Source organism: Phyllostomus hastatus, unplaced genomic scaffold (genome assembly GCF_019186645.2).
Source record: "Phyllostomus hastatus isolate PE091 unplaced genomic scaffold, TTU_PhHast_1.1 phas_contig_551, whole genome shotgun sequence".
NCBI classification, from domain to species: Eukaryota; Metazoa; Chordata; class Mammalia; order Chiroptera; family Phyllostomidae; genus Phyllostomus; species Phyllostomus hastatus.
Window position 1 is genome coordinate 1,102,128 of NW_025333909.1, and position 19,602 is coordinate 1,121,729.

General features: G+C 45.6%; 1 protein-coding gene across 1 annotated transcript; it reads right to left on the reverse strand.

Moving 5' to 3' along the window:
• Nucleotides 1-311: 311 nt before the first annotated feature.
• Nucleotides 312-18,631, reverse strand: IGBP1 (immunoglobulin binding protein 1). Its single transcript, XM_045847536.1, has 6 exons — nucleotides 18,135-18,631; nucleotides 17,456-17,749; nucleotides 8,249-8,444; nucleotides 5,671-5,750; nucleotides 4,835-4,947; nucleotides 312-788 (listed from the first exon to the last, which is right to left on the reverse strand). Exons 1-6 carry the CDS (start codon nucleotides 18,326-18,328, stop codon nucleotides 643-645), a joined length of 1,023 nt encoding a protein of 340 aa, XP_045703492.1. The 5' UTR covers nucleotides 18,329-18,631; the 3' UTR covers nucleotides 312-642.
• Nucleotides 18,632-19,602: the final 971 nt, after the last annotated feature.

Consider the following 19,602-nt stretch of genomic DNA (forward strand, 5'->3'; position numbering starts at 1 on the left):
CAGGGAAGAGCAGGGAGACGGGATTGTTAATCTCACTTACAGCAGGGCAAGTCCTGGCTTTTGGTGCTCGCCCCTTGTAGAGTGGTGTTGGGTCACCGTACAGTGCTGGTGTAGGAAGAGCGAAGGCCCCAGCTTGTCTGTGCAGCTCTGAGGCTGGGAAATCACTGCTCTGATCAAAGGGAGACAACCAGGAGCTCCGCATAAGCCCAGGGACCTAGAGCCGACCCCCTGACCCTGCCACACACACACACACACACACACACACACACACACACACATAAAACACTTGATACCCATATTTCTGCACAGGCTCTTGTAATACAAAGCACTTTATTTTTGAAGAATTCATATAGCCATTGCCTTATACAGAGCCCACTTCTCAATACTCTTTTCTTTCCACTGAAGAAACTGAAATACACGATTGGGACCGTGCCAAAACAAGAATCACTGGTTCATCATCTAGGCTACAAGTACGCTTAATTGCTTGCCACTTTATTTGAATGCAAAGCAAGATTAAGCGTCTTTGCCTTCCGTGTGGTACAGAGCTAAAGCCTGAACCCGGGTACTGACTGGGAAGACAGCACATCTTTTCTTTGAGGGGAGGAGGTGCGCCCCCTGTCGTCCCGTCTCGTTGTGGGAAGACTAGCCCATGTTCTGTCGGTTGCCATAGCCCCTAGGATGGGTGTCCTTCCAGTCATCCCACTCCCGAGCTCGCTGGAGTGCTTCCTCATCATCCTCTTCCTCCTTTTGTTCTCGCTCATCCTGTTGCTGAGCTGCCCTTCTGACCTCTGCCAAAGTAGAAAAATGAGAAAGCGTGTATGAGAAACTGAGGAAACTCAGCGCTACTCTTCACACATGAAATGAGAACAAGGAACAGAGCTAGCTGCCCAGGCTGGGGCTAGCGGAAGTTGGGTGAGTGCTTACATACCTAACAGGACATGATAAATGATAGTAAGAAAGGACGCTCTAAGTGGTTTTAACAAGAAGGCTGAAACATAAAAGTGGCCCCTCAGAATGAATTCTTTTGGGGAAAGAATTATTGCTAAAATGGCTAATACTGTCCCATCCTGCCTTCCAAAAAGAAAAATCCACAAAAAGCAAAAGAAAAACCAACCAACAAAACCCCAGCAAACCCAAAACACTAAAAGTAAAAAATATTTATGACTTCTTAAAAGACTATTTTATTTTTTAAAGATTTTATTTATTTATTTTTAGACAGAGGGGAAGGGAAAGAGAAAGAGAGGGAAATGTCGATGTGAGAGACAAGATCGATTGGTTGCCTCTCGTACGCGCACGGACTGGGGACCTGAGGGGCAACCCAGGCATGTGCCCTGACTGGGAAAGGAACCAGTGGGCCTTCTGCTTTGTGGATGACACCCAACCAACCGAGCCACGCCAGTCAGGGTCAAAAATACTTACGCTTTTATAATTTGTGATATACTAAGGAGAAGGGACTGCAGGTAACTCCCTGTCATACGCCCATTTCCTATTACAGTTATATAATTTTGTACATTTTTTGAGAGAGAGAGAGAGAGAGAGAGAGAGAGAGAGAGAGGGAGAGAGAAAGAAACATCAATTTGGTGTTCCACTTATACTTTCATTGGTTGTCTCTTGTCTATGGCCTGACTAGGGACTGAACCCACAACCTTGGCATATCAGGACAACACTATAACCAACTGAGCTACCTGGGTAGGCCTACAGTTACATAATTTTGTTTGTGTGTACAATTGGAAATCACGTGGCAGTTAAACCTACTACAAAAGAATATCCGTGTTACTTTGCACATGCTTGGAACAGGGTATGAGGTCCAAACAGTAGTTGTCATGCAGTGTATACCCAAAACAAATTGAACCAACTGCAACATCTCTCTTTTGCATTAAATTTTTCTCTTGTGATGTGAAGGAGCATTTCCTAGAGACTCTGAGTTGGCTCATGAGAAGGTTTCACTACTGTGATAAAGAATGAAATGGGTGGGGATCTGATCCAACAAGTTAGGAGTCTTATGTTTTCTTTTTTTAAAACGACTTTTACTGTAAAATAAAGAATACTGGAAATTGCGCACACACACATTATATATATATATGCACATTATATTCCCTTCCCCTCTCTCTAGAAATAAATAAATAAAATCCTTTAAAAAAAAAGCCTTGGCTGGTGTGGCTCAGTGGATTGAGTGCCGGCCTGTGAACCAAAGGGTCCCTGGTTCGATTCCCAGTCAGGGCACACATGTCTGGGTTGTGGGCCAGGTACCCAGTCGGGGGCGTGTGAGAGGCAACCAGACATTGATGTTTCTCTCCCTCTCTTTCTCCTTCCCTTCCTCTCTGTCTAGAAAGAAATAATTTTTTTAAAAAAGTCTTAGTTGTCAAGGACAGAGGATAAGAAAATTAGAGTATCTCATAATTACTCATTTATATTACCTCACATTACATAGTATTACACAATATTACACATTACAACACTAATATTGTCTGTTACCAATCTAGTATCTGAGAACAGTTCATTTTTTGGCATATGCTTTCCCCATGTCTCCATTTAAACAAAATCTACATTGCCCTGGCCAGTGTGGCTCAGTTGGCTGGGCGTTGTCCCACCAAGCGAAAGGTCGCCGGTTCCCATTCCCAGTCAGAGCACATGCCTGGGTTACGCGTTCAGTGCCTGCTATGATCAGTGTATCTCTCTCACATCAATGTTTCTCTCCCTGTCTTTCTCCCTCCCCCTCTCCCTAAATATAAATAAATCAGCTCTTTTTTTTTTTTTTTTACAAATCTACATTATGTGAATACTGAGCACCCAGGCATTACATACTTTACTCTCTCCCTATTAGCCCTCATTCAGTCTCAGTTCTACCCATAAGTACATAGTTAATGCTTGCCACCAGTCCTTATGGTAATGTCTCTCACTATTTTGGTTGTCTGAAGCTCATTCTCTAGCAAATTCCTCAGGAAGGAGTAAGAAGAAGAAAAGTTCCCAGGTTTCTGCATATTGATAAATGTCTGTAATCTTCCTATTGCATTTAAGACACATTTTACCACATATATATCCTTGGCTCCCATCTCCCCCCCCCCCCCCGAGTATCTTAAATACCTGTTACTCCATTTTTTGTCTGGCATAAACTGTTAGTGTCAAAAAGTTTGAGGGTGATATAATTTCCTTTAGAAACCACCGGCTTTTTTTTTTTTAATTTTACTTTAATTATTGTTCAAGTACAATTTTCTATGTTTTACTCTGAGAAACCACCTGTTCTTTTTGCTAAAATGTCCATGGCGGTTCTTCCTTTCCTTTGCAGCGTAGTACTTTTATTAGCCTTTGTTGTTCATTTGCGGTCAGAATTCTCAGGCGCACGGTATGATTTTTCATATCTAATCTTTTTTGGTTTGTTGGTTTCTTAAGATGAAGGAAACTTTCTTCCATATTAGTTTTTAGCCTTTATTTGTTTTCCTTGCTTTGGTTTTCTTCCTCAGGTAATCCTATTATCATCCATATGCCAAGTCCTCCTTGCTTCCTTTGATATTTGTCACTTTTTTTTGCAAATCTTTTATTTTTATTGAGATAGTAGTTCCCATATTTTATCGTTTTATAGTATTTTTTACCACTAACATTTATTTTCCTTATACCCTCTTCCACCTCTACACAAATAAAATAAAATTTCTCAAATAAAATCTTTGGGGGAAAAAAAAGATCAAATGAGATAATATATGACACAAGGAAACTGAGGCTCTGAGGGACCAGATGATGTTCTATCAGATGGGAGGGGTTCTGGGTTACTCCCCGGCTCAGTCTGGGCTTTTCCTGTTAATACCATGCTGCTTCCATCTCTCTAATGACCACACTGTTCGCCACTTCTCCCTCCCCAGGGCAGCTCCAAGTAACTGCTGTGATGTAATGACCAAGCTGGGCACCAAGAATCTAGTAATTCAAAATTGCTGTCCCGCCCTGGCTGGTGTGGCTCAGTGGACTGAGTGAAGGCCTGCAAACCAAAGCTTTCGCTGGTTCTAGTCCCCGTCAGGGCACATGCCTGGGTTGCAGGCCAGGTCCCCAGTAGGGGGCGCACAAGAGGCAACCACACATTGATGTTTCTCTCCCTCTCTTTCTCCCTCCCTTCCCTTCTCTCTCAAAATAAATAAAATCTTTAAAAAATTAACATTGCTGCCCCAAAGAAGTTCTAAGTACCGCTCCTTTCTTGTAAGTGTGGACTACCCTCCAGTTTGGTTGCTGCCCAGTGCCTCCAGGTAGCTGTTCTGTTAGTCTGTCCAGTTTGTAATTGTTAACTGTAGGAGGGGTTGACCTAATCCAACCTTCTCTGCCAATTCCATAGTACACAGATGGCAAACACAAGGCCCGTGGGCTGAATCTGGCCCACCACCTTGTTTTACCTGGTCCAGCACCTTGCTTCTACCCGGTGGCAGCACCAAGCTCTCGCGTAGCTATTCAGGAGTATTTACAGTTATACCGTCCTAAAATTACATTCGGCCCTTTGAAGGCAACCACGAAGCTGATGTGGCTCCCGGTGAAAATGAGTTCGACACCCTTCGTATAGCAGAACTGCTCTCTGTGGATTTTTGATTTTGCTATCTAGCTGGTCCGTGTGTTTTTCTGCCATGATATTTGGATAGCTTCGAAAACTAGACTCGTCCACTGCCCCCATTCCTCCCAGAATTATCTGCTGTTTATTTTACTAATAAATGAAGTAAAATACTACCTAGAGTGTTGGTGTTACTTAGAACCTCTGTCTAGATTACTTTCGCTCCTAAAGCACGGCAACACTTGGTCGGAATTTAACCGCTGGGGAGTAAGTGCCCAGCAGTGGAACTATGTTCCTCCCAGCCCTTCATACCTGAGGTTGTCTTGGGTATTCCCTGATCTGGTAAAGCTCCCACCTTCCGATGCTGATCATACCAGTCATTCACTGTCATAGACGGCAGACTTGGATAACCAGCTCCAAATACTCTGCAAGAATCACAAAGTATTAAGAAAACAACATAAATGATGGTATCAAAAAGCGTCTTTTCTTCATTGACAAAGCCCAGGCCTGGTTCATATTCCCTCCCCTAACCAGTCAACTGCTGAGGAGCTGTGCGAACTCTTAGGAGGATCTGTAAAAAGAGGCATCCAGGAAGGGGCATGAAAGTCAACAGTTTTCATGAGACGATAAAGAGCCTGGATCATCTCCCAATAAGCAATCCCCGAGGTCAATGTCCCACAGAGCAGTATGGAGGCCATGAAACAGGTATTTGTAGTCGGTGGGTCTAAAAGGTATGCAGAGGAAGGAGACTCTCCTGCCACTCTATGGGACAGTGTCTCAAGAACTCAGATGGGCCCACATGTCCTTTGGAGAATTATCACCGAAGGCCATAATGGGAAATGATTTTAAAAGGTACAATTCTCCATCTGATTCCTTTCTGTGCTTGGTTTTTAATTACTCAACTAGGTGACTGATTATTTTCATTGGTTTCCTTTTGAGCCTCTTCTGAAGCTCCGGTTTGTGAGGGAAATGCCTGCTGATGACAGAAAGAAAGTACTAGAAGAGATATTAACCCTTTGATGAAAGAACAGCCTCCCAGGTGAAGCCATGCCTGTTAACAATGCCCATTCTGTCTGTTACCATGCACTGCAAGGGAACCATAAAAGCAAGGGGCTTGCAAAGGCAACCCACTTTTCAGCACAACCTACTTGGCTTGGGCGGCATTCCGAGTGAGAATAAAGGGTTTCATTGGAGGCCTGGCCTGAGGAGTGGAGCCAGAAGCTGATGCCTAAAAAGGAAATTAACTATCAGAAGTATATCTGCCTTTTGCCCACCCCACTCTGCAGCCTCTTAGGTCTTTGGGTGCTTAAAAAGCCCTGGATTCAAAAGTCACTTACTCCCTACATATCAGTCTCTGAGACACAGCAGCAGAATACTGATGATGGCGACTGCTTAGCTTTGCTGAGGACACCTAAGTACCTTCCTGAGAGAAAGAGAAATCTCTCCCCAGAATCATCTCCCCGCAAGGGCAAGTTTACTTGGCTGTAAAATGCCCTCCTGCCCTGGCTGGTGTGGCTCAGTGGATTGAGCGCTGGCCTGTGAACTGAAAGGTTGATGGTTCGATTCCCAGTCAGGGCACATGCCTGGGTTGTGGGCCACATCCCCAGTAGGGGGTGTCTGACAGGCAATTGATCAATGTATCCCTCATATGTTTCTCTCCCTCTCTTTCTGGCTCTCTAAAAGTAAATAAATAAAATCTTTAAAAATTTTTTTAAAATAAAATGCCTTTCCCAAAGGAGATGCCAAAGCCTTCTTCCATGTTCCATGTAAATCCCTTGAGCTGAATTTTAAGCCCCTTTCCTCACCCCAGCCTTCAGTGCTGAAGTTCAAGTATAACTGTTCTTCTCAAACCCCTTCCAATTGTAATTATGCTATTAACTGTCAAAAACCCCCTAGGGCAGGGGTATCAAACTCATTTTCACCGGGGGCCACATCAGCCTTGAGGTTGCCTTCAAAGGGCCAAAATAAGTTTAGGACTGTATAAGTGTAACTCCTCCTTAACTGTTAAGGAGTTGAAATTACATTTGGCCTTTTGAAGGCAACTGCGAGGTTGATGTAGTCCCTGGTGAAAATGAGTTCGACATCCCTACCGTACGGTCCTTTAGAAATGGATGTTGCTAAATGCAAGGGTGGGAGGAGAATGAGTGAATACTTTTCCGATGTAGCTGTACAGAAATCTTTCAGGGCACTCTGGCTGTCTGGGTGTACAACGACACCAAGTCTGCTCAAAGAAAAGGTATTTGGTAGGCGCTCCATCACGCGCAGGGCCAATCTCAATACTAAATGAGAGAGCATGGGAAAAAACCCCCAACAAAACAAAGAGGAGTGCAGGGGAGGACCCAGAAGAGTCCAGCCTCTCACTGTGTAAAAACCATGCTAAGGCCCTGGTTGGCATAGCTCAGTGGATTGAGTGCCGGCTTGAGAACCAAAGGGTCGCCAGTTCAATTCCCAGTCAGGGCACATGCCTGGGTTGTGACCCAGGTCCCCAGTAGGGGGCGTGCAAGAGGCAACTGCACATCGATGTTTCTCTCCCTCTTTCTCCCTTCCTTATCCTCTCTCTAAAAATAAATAAATAAATAAATAAATAAATAAATAAATAACATCTAAAAAAAAAAAAACCACACACTAGGATATGCTCAAGGGGCCTCCTGGCTTCAGAACACTAATTGCTCTTTTTTGATCCTTTAACATGAGGAACTAGGTTGGTGTTACCCTGAGGCAAAAGCTCCTGGGCTCATTAGTACAAATCAAAATAGGAGAAGGTTTCTCATGAGAACTTAAACACGTGCCAGTAACCAGCTGATAAATTCGATTCCATTCATGTCATATCAGAGCCAAAAAGTTAAGTGGCAGCAGAGCCTAATCTTTGGAAGCATCAGCTCCAAAGCAGGATTATGATCTTGTCAAAGGCAGCCGGAGAAGCTGCGGTCACCACGTTGTCTTGACCACTGTGCGCACGGAAGGCCTGGCCGAGTCTCACACTCCGGTGACCCAAAGGTGGGAGAGGGCATCGCAGTGTTAAGAGTTAATTGCGATTCCTTCCCCCAAGCGAAACACATTCCATGCCTTTCGTTTTATCATCTTTCCCTCTTTTCTCTCTCCTCTCCAGGTCTGCTTTTCTTCTCCATCTCCATCCTAGTCCTCTTCCCCTTTGTTTGTTTATCTGACTCAAGCAGATTTTTAAAAGCCTATTGCCTTGTGCCTTCCTTCAGCAGCCAAGACTTCCCATAGAGCCAAAACCAACTTTTCCTTCAGAGAACTCTCCCGCTCCCATGGCATGTCGCAAAATTACAAACGAGTAACAGTGTGTTACAGGGTAGACAGCACCGGGGGATGCTGCTGTCAACTAGAGAGAAAACTACCCTGGAGAACCTCCAGCCTGCTTCCACTGACCCTTTTTTTTTTTAAAGATTTTATTTATTTATTGTTAGAGAAGGGAAGGGAGGGAGCTAGAGAAATGTCAATGTGTGGTTGACTCTTATGCGCCCCCTACCGGGGACCTGGCCTGCAACCCAGGCATGTGCCCTGACTGGGAATCGAACCGGTGATCCTTTGGTTCACAGGCCTGCACTCAATCCACTGAGCCACACCAGCCAGGGCTGATTCCACTGATCTTAATAAGGACAATGGTTTTATGGAGACATAAAAGTATTTTGATTTGATTATTGTCCTTCAGAACATTGTAATCTCTGACTTTTGAGCCATAAAGGCAGTCACCAGACTTACCTCTTTAGGAGTGTCTTTTTCCCTCAGGATCTTGATCTCCTGGTCAATGCTGTCGATCTCTTCTAAGCTGATGCTGATCCACCTCCGCAGGTGCAGGAGGTAATACTCACGAACATGCTCGTCGTCTGCTTCCCCGCTCTCCACGGCAGCTTTCATGGCAGACAACCTGTGCTCCATCTCCTTCTTCTGCTTGTATCTGGGCCGTGGAAAAGCATTACCCGTGAACTTAAACACGAAGAGGTAGTCCTTCAAAAGAAGGCCACAATAAGATCTTACCTTTGCAAATGATCAGGCCAGTCAGCACGCCAGTTTCCACTTTGGCAAAAATATAGATTCTTTACCCCACAACTTGCCAGCAAGGCAGTTTTCACAAAAGACTACGAGGCAAGGAAGGGATCAGCAGGGGCTGAGAAATACATCTGAAGCTAGAAAAACAGAGCCGCAACCTGATCCGAATGATTCGTCTCATCTTTACAGATGGAGTGCTGTAGTCATTTTCTATCAGCCTTTTCTAGCTTGGGGGCTTACTACCAAATAATGTCCTTTTTGGAATCTCAGTGTCAGAGAGTCACAGAATCTCAAGGGTCAATTACCTGCCATTGACACAGGAATTCCTTGTGAAATAGCCTTAAAAACAAACAAACAAAAAAACCCCGATCGTCTCTTCTTTTGTGCTGGGCAAAACATCCCCAGCTCTTCTGACTCATCTTACTATAATTTAAAGTCTCATGACCACCTTACCTACCTTTTTCAGGATGCATTTTAGTACCTCATCTATCATTCACTCCACAAATATTTACTGAATACCTATTCTATGACAAGCACTGTTCTCAGTGCTGGTGACACAGCTGTGTATACAAGAAGGCCCTTGCTCTCCTGAAACTTCTGTTGTAGTGGGAGACAATGGACAAGAAGAAAGAGATGAAGACTCAGGTGGTGATGAGTGCCATGAAGAAGCAAAAAGGTAAAGCGGAGAAAGCGATGGTGCAAAACACAGGGCTGCTATCGTATACGAGGTGACCCAGCGACACCTCTCTGAAAAGGTGACATTCGAGCAAAGACTTTGAAGATATTGGGAAGCAAACCATGCCAGTATCTAGAAGGGTCTTCTGTTTTCTTTTCTTTTTACTGGAGAAAATGAAGGGGAATTCACATAAGCATGTAAATTCCAAAGACAGTGAAGCAACACTGGATATGTAAGACATTTTTGGAGAAAGGAGAAAAGCGGGGGGGACAGGGTGTTAGATTTCAGAAGTGAGTGGGCGATTTGTGTGTAGTTGAAGAGGGGAACACAGAGCAGGAAAATCCCCCTGGGCAACTCAGAAACCGTGGGACACGGACAGGGGGGATCTGGCTAACAGGCCCCTGCCCAAAGCCCTGCTATTTACCGAACTTCATTCAGATCAGGCAAAGGTGGCATCCTCAGACCTCCTTCCTGAAGCAGGTTCTCTATCTGAATCTCTTGGGTGGGAGAGGCAGGCAGGCCAGGGTCGGGAGGGAGGCAGAAATCAAAGGTTCTCCGTCTTGTTTCTTAATCAACAGCTTGAAATCAGTATTCCCAAAAAGGCTGCTTCAGGGTGGCAAAACTTTGGTTCCCTCTGGAAGGGTGTCTGTTCTAAGGGGGGTGGGGAGCAAATATGAAGGTCCCAGGTGGAAGAGGGCCTGGCCTGCTATGTTTGAGAAGACGCAAGGAGGACAGTGTGGCTGGCAGGAAGGGAAGCGTGATGACCGGAAGTGAGGTCAGATAGACAGCCATGGCCATAATTTGTAGACCCCTGCAGGGAGTAAGACCCAATGAAATGCCATGCCATTTGGAGTGTGGTAGAAAAGCCACTGGAGGCTTTGGGATAGAACACAATAGGAAGACAGTGATAGGGAAACTTGTTTATATGGGCCAACTGGCTGAGTGTGTGGACTCTAGACTAGTGGGGTTGGGAGGCAAAGGGGAAGCAGGTAATCAGGTAAGAGGGCACTCCCACAATCCAGGTGACAGACAGTGACTTGCGAGAGGGAGGTAGTGAGATCTGATGCATTTAAAATATAAAATAGAGCCTGGCTGGTGTGGCTCAGTGGATTGAGTATCAGCCTGCGAAACAAAGGGTTGCTGGTTCAATTCCCAGTCAGGGCACATGCTTGGGTTGCAGGCCAGGTCCCCAGTAAGGGGGCACATGAGAGGCAACTGCACATTGATGTTTCTTTCCCTCTTGCTTCACCTCTCTCTACAAATAAATAAATAAAGTCTTAAAAAAAATCTCTAACTTCACCTTTCCTCTTGTCTGGACGGCGCAGCTGATGCCATCTTGTGTGTGTGTTTTCTTCTTTAGAGAGGGGGGAAGGGAGAAAGAGAAGGAGAGAAATATCTATCACTTGCCTCTGTGGTACATGAAGACTGAACCTGCAATCCAGCCATGTGCCCCGACCAGGAATTGAACCAGTAACATTTCACTTTGCAGGACACCACCCAACCAAGTGAGCCACAGCAGTCAGGGCACTAATGCTGTCTTTAGCAGGGAAGGCAATGTCTTTACCACTCCAGTTTTGCTGTGAATCCTGTCCCCACCCACAGTCTTCCAGGCCTTGCTCCATCAGTTACCTGCCCCGGGCATTAGCAGTTACGATTTTTTTAAAAGATTTTATTTATTTATTTTCAGAGAGGGAAGGGAGGGAGAAAGAGAGAAACATCAATGTGCGGTTGCTGGGGGCCTGTGGCCTGCAACCTGGGCATGTGCCCTGACTGGGAATCGAACCTGCGATGCTTTGGTTCAGACCGTGCTCAATCCACTGAGCTATGCCAGCCAGGGCCAGCAGTTACAATTTTTCACTCTACAGGTCTTTTCCCCATCCTAGTAACACCTTCCCCCAACCACGTTCTACCCCTTTTTCTTCTATGCTATAGTGGAAATGGCACCCGAGCTGGGGATTTAAAGACTTGGCCTTAAATCCTACCCTGCACTTACTAGCTATGTTACTTGGACAAGTCCATTCTCAGAGCCCACATCTTCATCTCTAACATGGGGCTATTTGCTTTGTGGGGTTGCTAGGAGGATCCAATGGATCAACACACACGGAGGTGCTTTGTAAGCAGCTAGGTGATACAAATAGTGTCAGCTGATAAGAAAACTGAGGCCAGTAGGGGCTAGACGATATGCCACCCATGAAGTAGCAGAAATTGGACTGGTCTTGCCCTGGCTGGTGCAGTTGGGTGGACTGAGTGTCACCCTGTGAACCAGAGGTTGCCAGTTCAATTCCCAGTCAGGACACATGCCTGGGTTGTGAGCCAGGTCCCCCATGAGGGGCACGTGAGAAGCAACCACACATTGCTGTTTCTCTCCCTCTCTTTCTCTCCCTTCCCCTCTGTTTAAAAATAAAATAAATAAAATCTTTATAAACAAAAGAAATTGGACTGGTCTCCCCAGGTCTGTTCAACTCCCAAGTCCAGGCTTTTCCTGCCATGCCATATTGCTCTACCTGTCCCTCCCAGAGACACCTCAAGTACCTACTATATATGGAATTACTGGGCTGGGCACCAAGGATACAGTGATACAGCTGGGATACTCAAGAGATGCAATTACTCATGGTCTGACCTTTAGGAATTTCAAGTCTAGAGAATCACACACAGTTGTCGTAAGTGCCATAAACTAAGTACTGCACTATCTGGGAGGGGCAATAGGCAGTGAGAAGCTTTAAGGACATGACTTTTGCTCTCTTTCCTGGGCTTCGACAAGTACTTCTGTCTGGACCTTGTTACTCAACAAGGTCCAGAGTCTCTTACCTCTGATTGCTCTTTTCTTTCCCTTCCTTCCCCCTGAACTTGCCCCCAAGGTTTTATCCTTGGCTTTTTTCTCTCCACACGTTATGCCTTGGCAAACCACACAAGCCCACCATGCACGAAACTGTCTCACAAGTTTTAGTTACACAGTCCCACCTGTCTATGGAGACGGCCAGCCAGCTGTCCCTTTAGGACCTCAATTCAGTACATTTAAAATTGGACTCATCACTTACGTAGCTCCTAATCTTCTGTTTCAGGGTGTCAAACTCGTTTTCACCAGGGGCCACATCAGCCTCGTGGTTGCCTTCAAAGGGCCAAATATAATTTCGACTTCTTAACAGTTAAGTAGTTACATTTATACATTCCTAAAATTATTTTGGCCCTTTGAAGGCAATCTCGAGGCTGATGTGGCCCCCGGTGAAAATGAGTTTGACACCCCTGCTCTATTTCTTCTAAAAGAATGCAGGTGCGGTTAACCAACCAGACTTACACTTACTCCTCCAAGATGGGATTGAGGGTAGAAAAGATACATGAAGAAACAGGTTTCGAGTGAGAGGTGTTTTATGTAGCATGGCCTCACTATGCCAAGTTGTGGGGCGAGGGAGGGAGGACTTACAAAAAGCAAATAAGGATCTCAACAATTATTTTTCTATTTGTATAAATGCTTCTTGCAAAAGTCATGGCTCTGAGAGCTATACCTTCATTTTCGTTACTTCTTCCACGTTGAAGTACTACCAGAACATGTTAACTTCTCTGCCAGTCTCCTCCTCGTCCATATTCTATACATGTCACTTCCTCCGAGCTTCTGCCAAACGAGACTGTTCTCCATTCCCTGTACATACCTCCAACTGCCTTGGGCTTTTGCTCATGTTGTTCCTCCTGCTTGTCAACAATAAATATTTCTTGAGCACCTTCCATGCGCCAGGCCGTGCTAGGCACGCCACAGTGAACAAGAGAAACGGCTCCTGCCCTCCTGGAGTGTACATTCTAGCAGGGGAGAAAGGCAAGGCCCCAAAAGACAGTTAAACGAAGGGCATTCCATGCAAAGAGAACATGCGCAAAGACTCTGTAGAAGGAAGGAGCTGGGTCTATTAAAAAAAACTGAAAGAAGGCCACTGTGGCTGGAGATAATGAGCGCAGGGAGTGATACACGACGACATTGGAGACAGGCAGGCGCCAGGCCGGGCAGGGCCTTGTTAGTGCTTTGGCTGTTTCGGGTGAGAGATGCTGGTGGTCTAGACCACGGTATGAGGTGCAGATGGAGAGAAAACAGAAGGACGTGACATCCACGTTGTAGCTAGAACTGGCAGGCCTCGCTGCTGGACGGGATGTGGAGGTTCAGAAGGGAGGAACCGAAGCTAATGTCTCAGTTTCTGGCTTAAACAGGCAGGTGAACAGTGGTAAACCTAGCAAGATGGTGAAGAGCTGGGTCTGGGAGGATGTTTGTGGGTTAGAAAGCCAAAGGTTTGATTTAGGGCAGGTTAAGTTCGAGCCGTCTGTGAAAACTCCATGGAGGGTGTTGGAAGTACGAGCCTGAAGGCCAGGGGAGGTCTGAGCTAGTGATATAAATGTGAGATCCTTTAGCAAAAAGATCATGTTGATATCTTCCCTGGCAGGCATTTAAAGAAACTGTTTAAAGATCAAGTTTTCTAGCCAAAGAAATGCCAATCAAAACAATGAGATACTTTTGTCTGTCCAATTGGATTTTCTAAGTGTTAACCGAGACCAGTACAGTGGGACATGCTCTGAGATATGTTATTGTGGAAAGCAATGCTGTTAACATCAAGAGTCTTAAAATATTTAAAACCTCCAATCTGGTCACTGGTCCTTCCACAAATCTATGCTAAGGAAACAGTGACAGATGTAGCTAAAGATAATTGTTCATAACATTACTCAGAATAGCAAAAACAAACAAAAACCAAATGATAGTCTAAGTATTTGATAATAAAAGATTAGTTTAGCCCTAGCTGGTGTGGCTCAGTGGACTGAGTGCCAGCCTGCAAACCAAAGGGTCGATGGTTTGATTCCCAGTCAGGGCACATGCCTGGATTTTGGGCCCCGGTAGGGGGCACATGAAAGGGAACCACACATTGATGTTTCTCTCCCTCTTTCTCCATCCCTTCCCCTCTCTAAAAATAAATTTTAAAAATATTTCTTTAAAAAAAGATAAGGTTAACTACTTATGGTATAACTATGAGATGAAATATTATGTACCTATTAAAATACCATGGTTTCAAAAGACACAGGGAAATGCTCACAATATGTTAGGTTAAAAAGAAGATTAAAAAAACTGTATTTACAGTGTTATTCCAAATTTATTAACTAAAATAACTACATATCTGGAAGGAAATACATCAGAAAGTTAACAAAGATCATCTCTGAGTGCTAGGATAAAGGCTTATTTTAATTAAAAAAATATTCTTCTGTTTTTCCAACTTTCTACAATGAGTATTACTTGTACATTCAGGAAAATCTGTAATCTCTATTTCTAACCGTTCTTCAAGGCTCATCTCAAATGCTGTTGCCTTCTGAAACCTCCCCCATCACTCCAACCAGATGTGATCGCTCCCTGGTTTTTCTCCACAACGTTGTTTGTTATCTCTAGGGCACATGCCGTCTTTCTTGGGGGGAGGGGATATATTATAATTATTTGGATACCAAACTCACTGTTTACATGACCTTTTTTTATGCCAGTGGGCTGCCCTCACCTTCTTGCAAAGCACGTGATGCTGAATTCCACTTTCTGCAAGTCTATCCCATTTCCTCAAAAATCCTCCGCTCTCACTCACTGGTCCCTAACCACGCTTTATTATTCTTTATAGCCCTCCCAACCTGAAATTACATTATTATTTAGTAGCTGTCTGCCTCCTTGCCAAAATACAAGCTCCATGAGGGCATAGACCTTGTCTGGGTCTCCACGACCTAGAACAGTCCCTGGCACACAGGAAAGGCTCAATAAATAGTTGTCAAATGAATGAACCCACTTTCAGCTCCCTATCAGGTCTCTCCTGAGTTTCATGCCACCAAACACCTCTACTTGGATGTCTTCTAGGCACCTTAAATGCAACATGTCTCAATACCAAATTTGCTCTTCCCTGATCCCCTGTTCTATTCTTCCTCCTCTATTCCCCATCTTAATGAGGTCCTCAGCCATCCACCTGAGTCAGGAGCATGGCCATCTTCCGTGCTGCTTCCTTCTGCCCCGCCGTCCTCGACCATCTGATCACCAAGTTTTCAACAGATGCAACCCTCCTAAGTAAATGTTTCCCCATGCCTTCTGCCATCGCATGGCTGCAGTGGGGCCTCATCATCTGTGTGCACTAATGGCATCGGATCTGCCCCCTTGGACTGGTGCCTGACTGCTACCGGGGCGTGCTAGTGAAAATACAAATATGGCCATACTACTGAAAAAAAAAAAAAAAAGAAAAGAAGAGAAATGAAAAAAGGAAGGAAGCAAAGAAGGAAAGGAAAGAAAGAAAAAAAATACAGTGGATCCAAATCACCAAGCAAAGTCTAAGCTCTTTAACATGGACTAACATGTAATATTTTAACATTTACATGTTAACATTATACTGATTACATTAATGTTACATTAACATAAGTAACATTTACAGACTATTTATGTGGCAGATACTGTGCTAACAGTGTTATGTGCTTCATCTTATTTATGCTTCTGAGCCCTATGAGGTAGGTATCATTATTACTCAGATTTCACATATAAGGAAACCTGAGGCTCAGATAGGTTAAATGAGTTACCCGAAGTCCAATGGCTTATTAAGTAAACCTGGGTCTCGAACCCAGGTCTCTGACTGTCTGTACTCAGCTACAAAGATACAGCAACAGCTGCCTTTGAGTACTTTTTATGTATAAGAAAGGACCTGCTGTTCTCCGACTTCACAGCTGGGGAAATTAAGGCACTGAAAGATTAAGCAGCTTACCTAAAGTCAGAGTGATTGAGTGGTGGAGCTGGGATTCAAACCCTTTCCCCACATTCTTAGCAATGAGGTTGTTCCCTCACCTTCCCCCGTACCCCAAGCACTCCTGGATCTCAACACTACAACATTCTTCAGCATCATTCCTTCCCCCTTCATATTCTAACATCACCTAATTGCTTAGTTATTCCCCACCCACACAGCCCCACACCAGCACTGCTCTGTAATGCCCCTGCAGCTTACTAAAGCTGGCTCTGCTGCCTAGTGCCCTCCTTTCCTCTTCCTCTAGTTAATATTTCTACTCATCCTTGAACAACTCATCCCAGGAGGCACCTCTTCCAGGGAGCCTGCTTCTCTCTCCTGCTCCCTCTGTGGCTCGGTGCCCCTCCTGTCTGCTGCCAACAGTACCTTATACATCTTTCTATCACATCCTTTTGTGCTGACACAGCTTTGATGCCTCTTTTCCTCACCAGACTGCATGCTTCTCTGAGGCAAAGATGACCCACACTCATAGAAAGGCTCATACTCAGTGTGTACCCCCAGTATCTCCCATAGTTCCCAGACACTGTGAGCACTCTAAATGCTTTTATAAAGCTAAACTGAGGCCCTGGATGCTGTGGCTCAGTGGATTGAGCACCAGCCTGTGAAACAAAGGGCCACTGGTTCAATTCCCAGTCAGGGCACATGCCTGGGTTGTGGGCCAGGTGCCCCGGTGCCGGGTGTGTGAGAGGCAAACAGACATTGATGTTTCTCTCTCCCTTCCCCTCTAAAAATAAATAAAATCTAAAAAAAAAAAAAACTAAACTGAGAGCAAGCAACTTGTTCAAGGCACACAATGAAGCTGCACCAGGGCTAAGATCAGTTGGGGATGTTATACCCCTGATCCAGCACTGTTAAAACAGCTTGTCAATCAGTGGAACCTAAAGGGATGACAGCTACAAGATATTGTGCCCTTCAGAGATATTTGCCCCACTACACCATATGAATATTGCTATGTTGTACCATAGGAGAGATTGGAAGGCATTCTACTAAACTACATTTCTGCTGTGAGCAACCATAAGGAGTCTAGTGCTTCGATATGATCATCTCAACAAAGGCAGAGGGTTCTTGAAAAACTCAGTAGAGTTTGCTCCTGGGCTAAGCCCAATAAAAATCAAAAGAGTAAGCCCTGGCTGGCGTAGCTCAGTGGATTGAGTGTGGGCTGTGAACCAAAGCATCGCAGGTTCGATTCCCAGTCAGGGCACATGCCTGGGTTGCAGGCCACAGCCCCCAGCAACCGCACATTGATATTTCTCTCTTTCTCCCTCCCTTCTCTCTCTAAAAATAAATAAAATCTTAGAAAAAAAAAGGAGACTAAATGATAATGGAAAAATATAATAAAGATTACATATTTAAAGAAATCAAAAGCGTAACATACACCATTGTCCACACCCCCTAAAAAAACATGCACCCCTCCCCCAATAGCACTGCCATTGGGCAGTTTTCAAATTATAGCTATTGACCCACCTCTCTATTTTAGCCTGTCTTTGAGATGCCATAGCAACGAGGTTAGGATGAGCCATGGAAGAACTAGCTGTGTTACTTTCAGCTGAGTTGTTCTTGGTTTTAGGCAACTCAAACTCTGCCACGTGATAGTGTTGGCACTGAGTTAAGTAGATTAAAAAGTGTTCTCGAGCCCACTGCAAATCATCTAGCCGCTTGCTGGGGTTGACTTGTTTCAGAGCGAGCGCTCCTTGAAGTGCTGGCACCATCAGGTACTTCAGATCGGAGGAAGCAATCTCTTCCAAGTCTTCATTATGGCTGGAAAGAGCAAAGAGGAGGCTGTGAAGCCTAGTTGGTCATTCAAACGGTGGCCCTTGCTTCCTGGAGGAGGGGAGGGGTGGGGTGGGAATGAGGCAAAGGGAGGAGACAAGGGGAACAGCAGCCGGTTTTCTTCAATGAAACGTGGCTGAGCGGTCACACCCAAAGCCTCTGCAAACAGCCCATGCTATGTAACAGAGTCGTGGAATATTGACTATACGGGAGAGAGATGGAGAATGTAAACAATACACACGAGATCACAGTGGGAGGTAAGCACGAAAGGTCGCTAGTCTTAAAGGTCTCCCTCCACCCCGGCTCAATGGCTCCACCCCTGGTAACCATGATTACAGTACCTTCATTGTCAGCGATTACCCTCTCCCTATACCTGAACAAGTCAAGCTGCAGTAACATCTCGGCCGACTGCTTCAGGAGGTGTAGTCCTTTCAACACCTTCTCTTGCACTACTCGGGCACCGGTGGGTTCCGCCGCTACTTCCACTTCCTCCAGAAGCCGCTGGCAGGTATCGAACAGCTCAGGGAGGCGCGGCGGGAGTAACTCCTCTTCTTCGGCGGCCGCCATCTTGCGGCAGGGAGGAAGCGGGAAGACTTCACTTCCGGGGTTAAAGGCAACCTTGCGAAAGCTCTCCGCGTGGGCCGACGGAACCGGAAGGAGCCCTACCTCGGCCGTCGCCCATTGTTCCCGGCGCGCCCAAGGTCCGCCGGAAGCAGCTGTTTGCCGGCTCTGGCAACCGTTTCCATGGAGTCGGTTGGAAATCAAAACCCTCCAACCGAGCTGCCCCTTACTAGGGGAGCAGGACCCTCCGCGCGGTTTTACGGCTAGCCCCTCGTCGCAGCTGCAGGGCTGGGAAGCTCCTTGGCTCTGAGGCCCGGATGGGGCGGGGCGGGGCGGGGCGGGGAGGGGCGGGGCGGAATACTGAGCAAGCCCCAGCGCGCTTCCGGAACCGGCCCGCCACGCGCCTCTCCCTGCCGCGGGCTGGCCTTGCTTCGGGCCGCGGCAGCGGGGGCTCCAGCCGCCGCGCTGCACTCTGGGACCGCAGGTCTGGGCGCGCGAGCGCGAAGTGCAAGCAGCGCCCCTCTCTGGCTTCTATCCAGCCACAGCTGGAGCTCTGCGATCCTCCCAGTCCAGTCCTCTCCCATCACTTCTTCACGTCACTCTCCACACACACTTCCATTCAAGTTTTCCCCTGTGAAACTTTCCTTGTCCCACCTCTCAACCAAGTCACAGTTCTGTGCATATCTCTCAGAAAGCACCTACAACGTATTGCCGTTAGTGATCGACAAATCTAGCGCCCTTACCAGACAGGATGAGTCTAGTTTTTGCACCCCTCTGGATAGCTCAGTGTCATTATGTGAATAGAAAAATAAGTGATCGGTTTGGAAAGCAGCCCAGTTGTACAGAACTTGCACTGGTCATTACATAGCCAGTAGCCACGTGGGGCTATCGAGCACTTGAATGTAGCTATTTTGATTTGAGATGTACTGTATATGTGAAACACTAGATTTTGAAAAATTATTATGAAACAAAAATATAAGATATCTCAGTGTTTACCCTGACTACACTGTTGAAATGCTTATATTTTGTATGTTTGGGTTAAATATGTTAAAATTAATTTCACTTGCGTCTTTTTACTTAATGTGGCAACTCGAAAACTTAAATTTACAAAACGGGCTCACATTTGTGGGTTACATTTTATTTCCACTGCACAGTGCTGATGTCAAAATATAATCTGGGGAAGGCTTTGCTCTGAAAAAATCAAAATAAGTACATACTGATTACCTTTGAACATACTCCAAGTTGTCCTGCTCCGGAAAGTAAGCTTTTAAACTAAATGT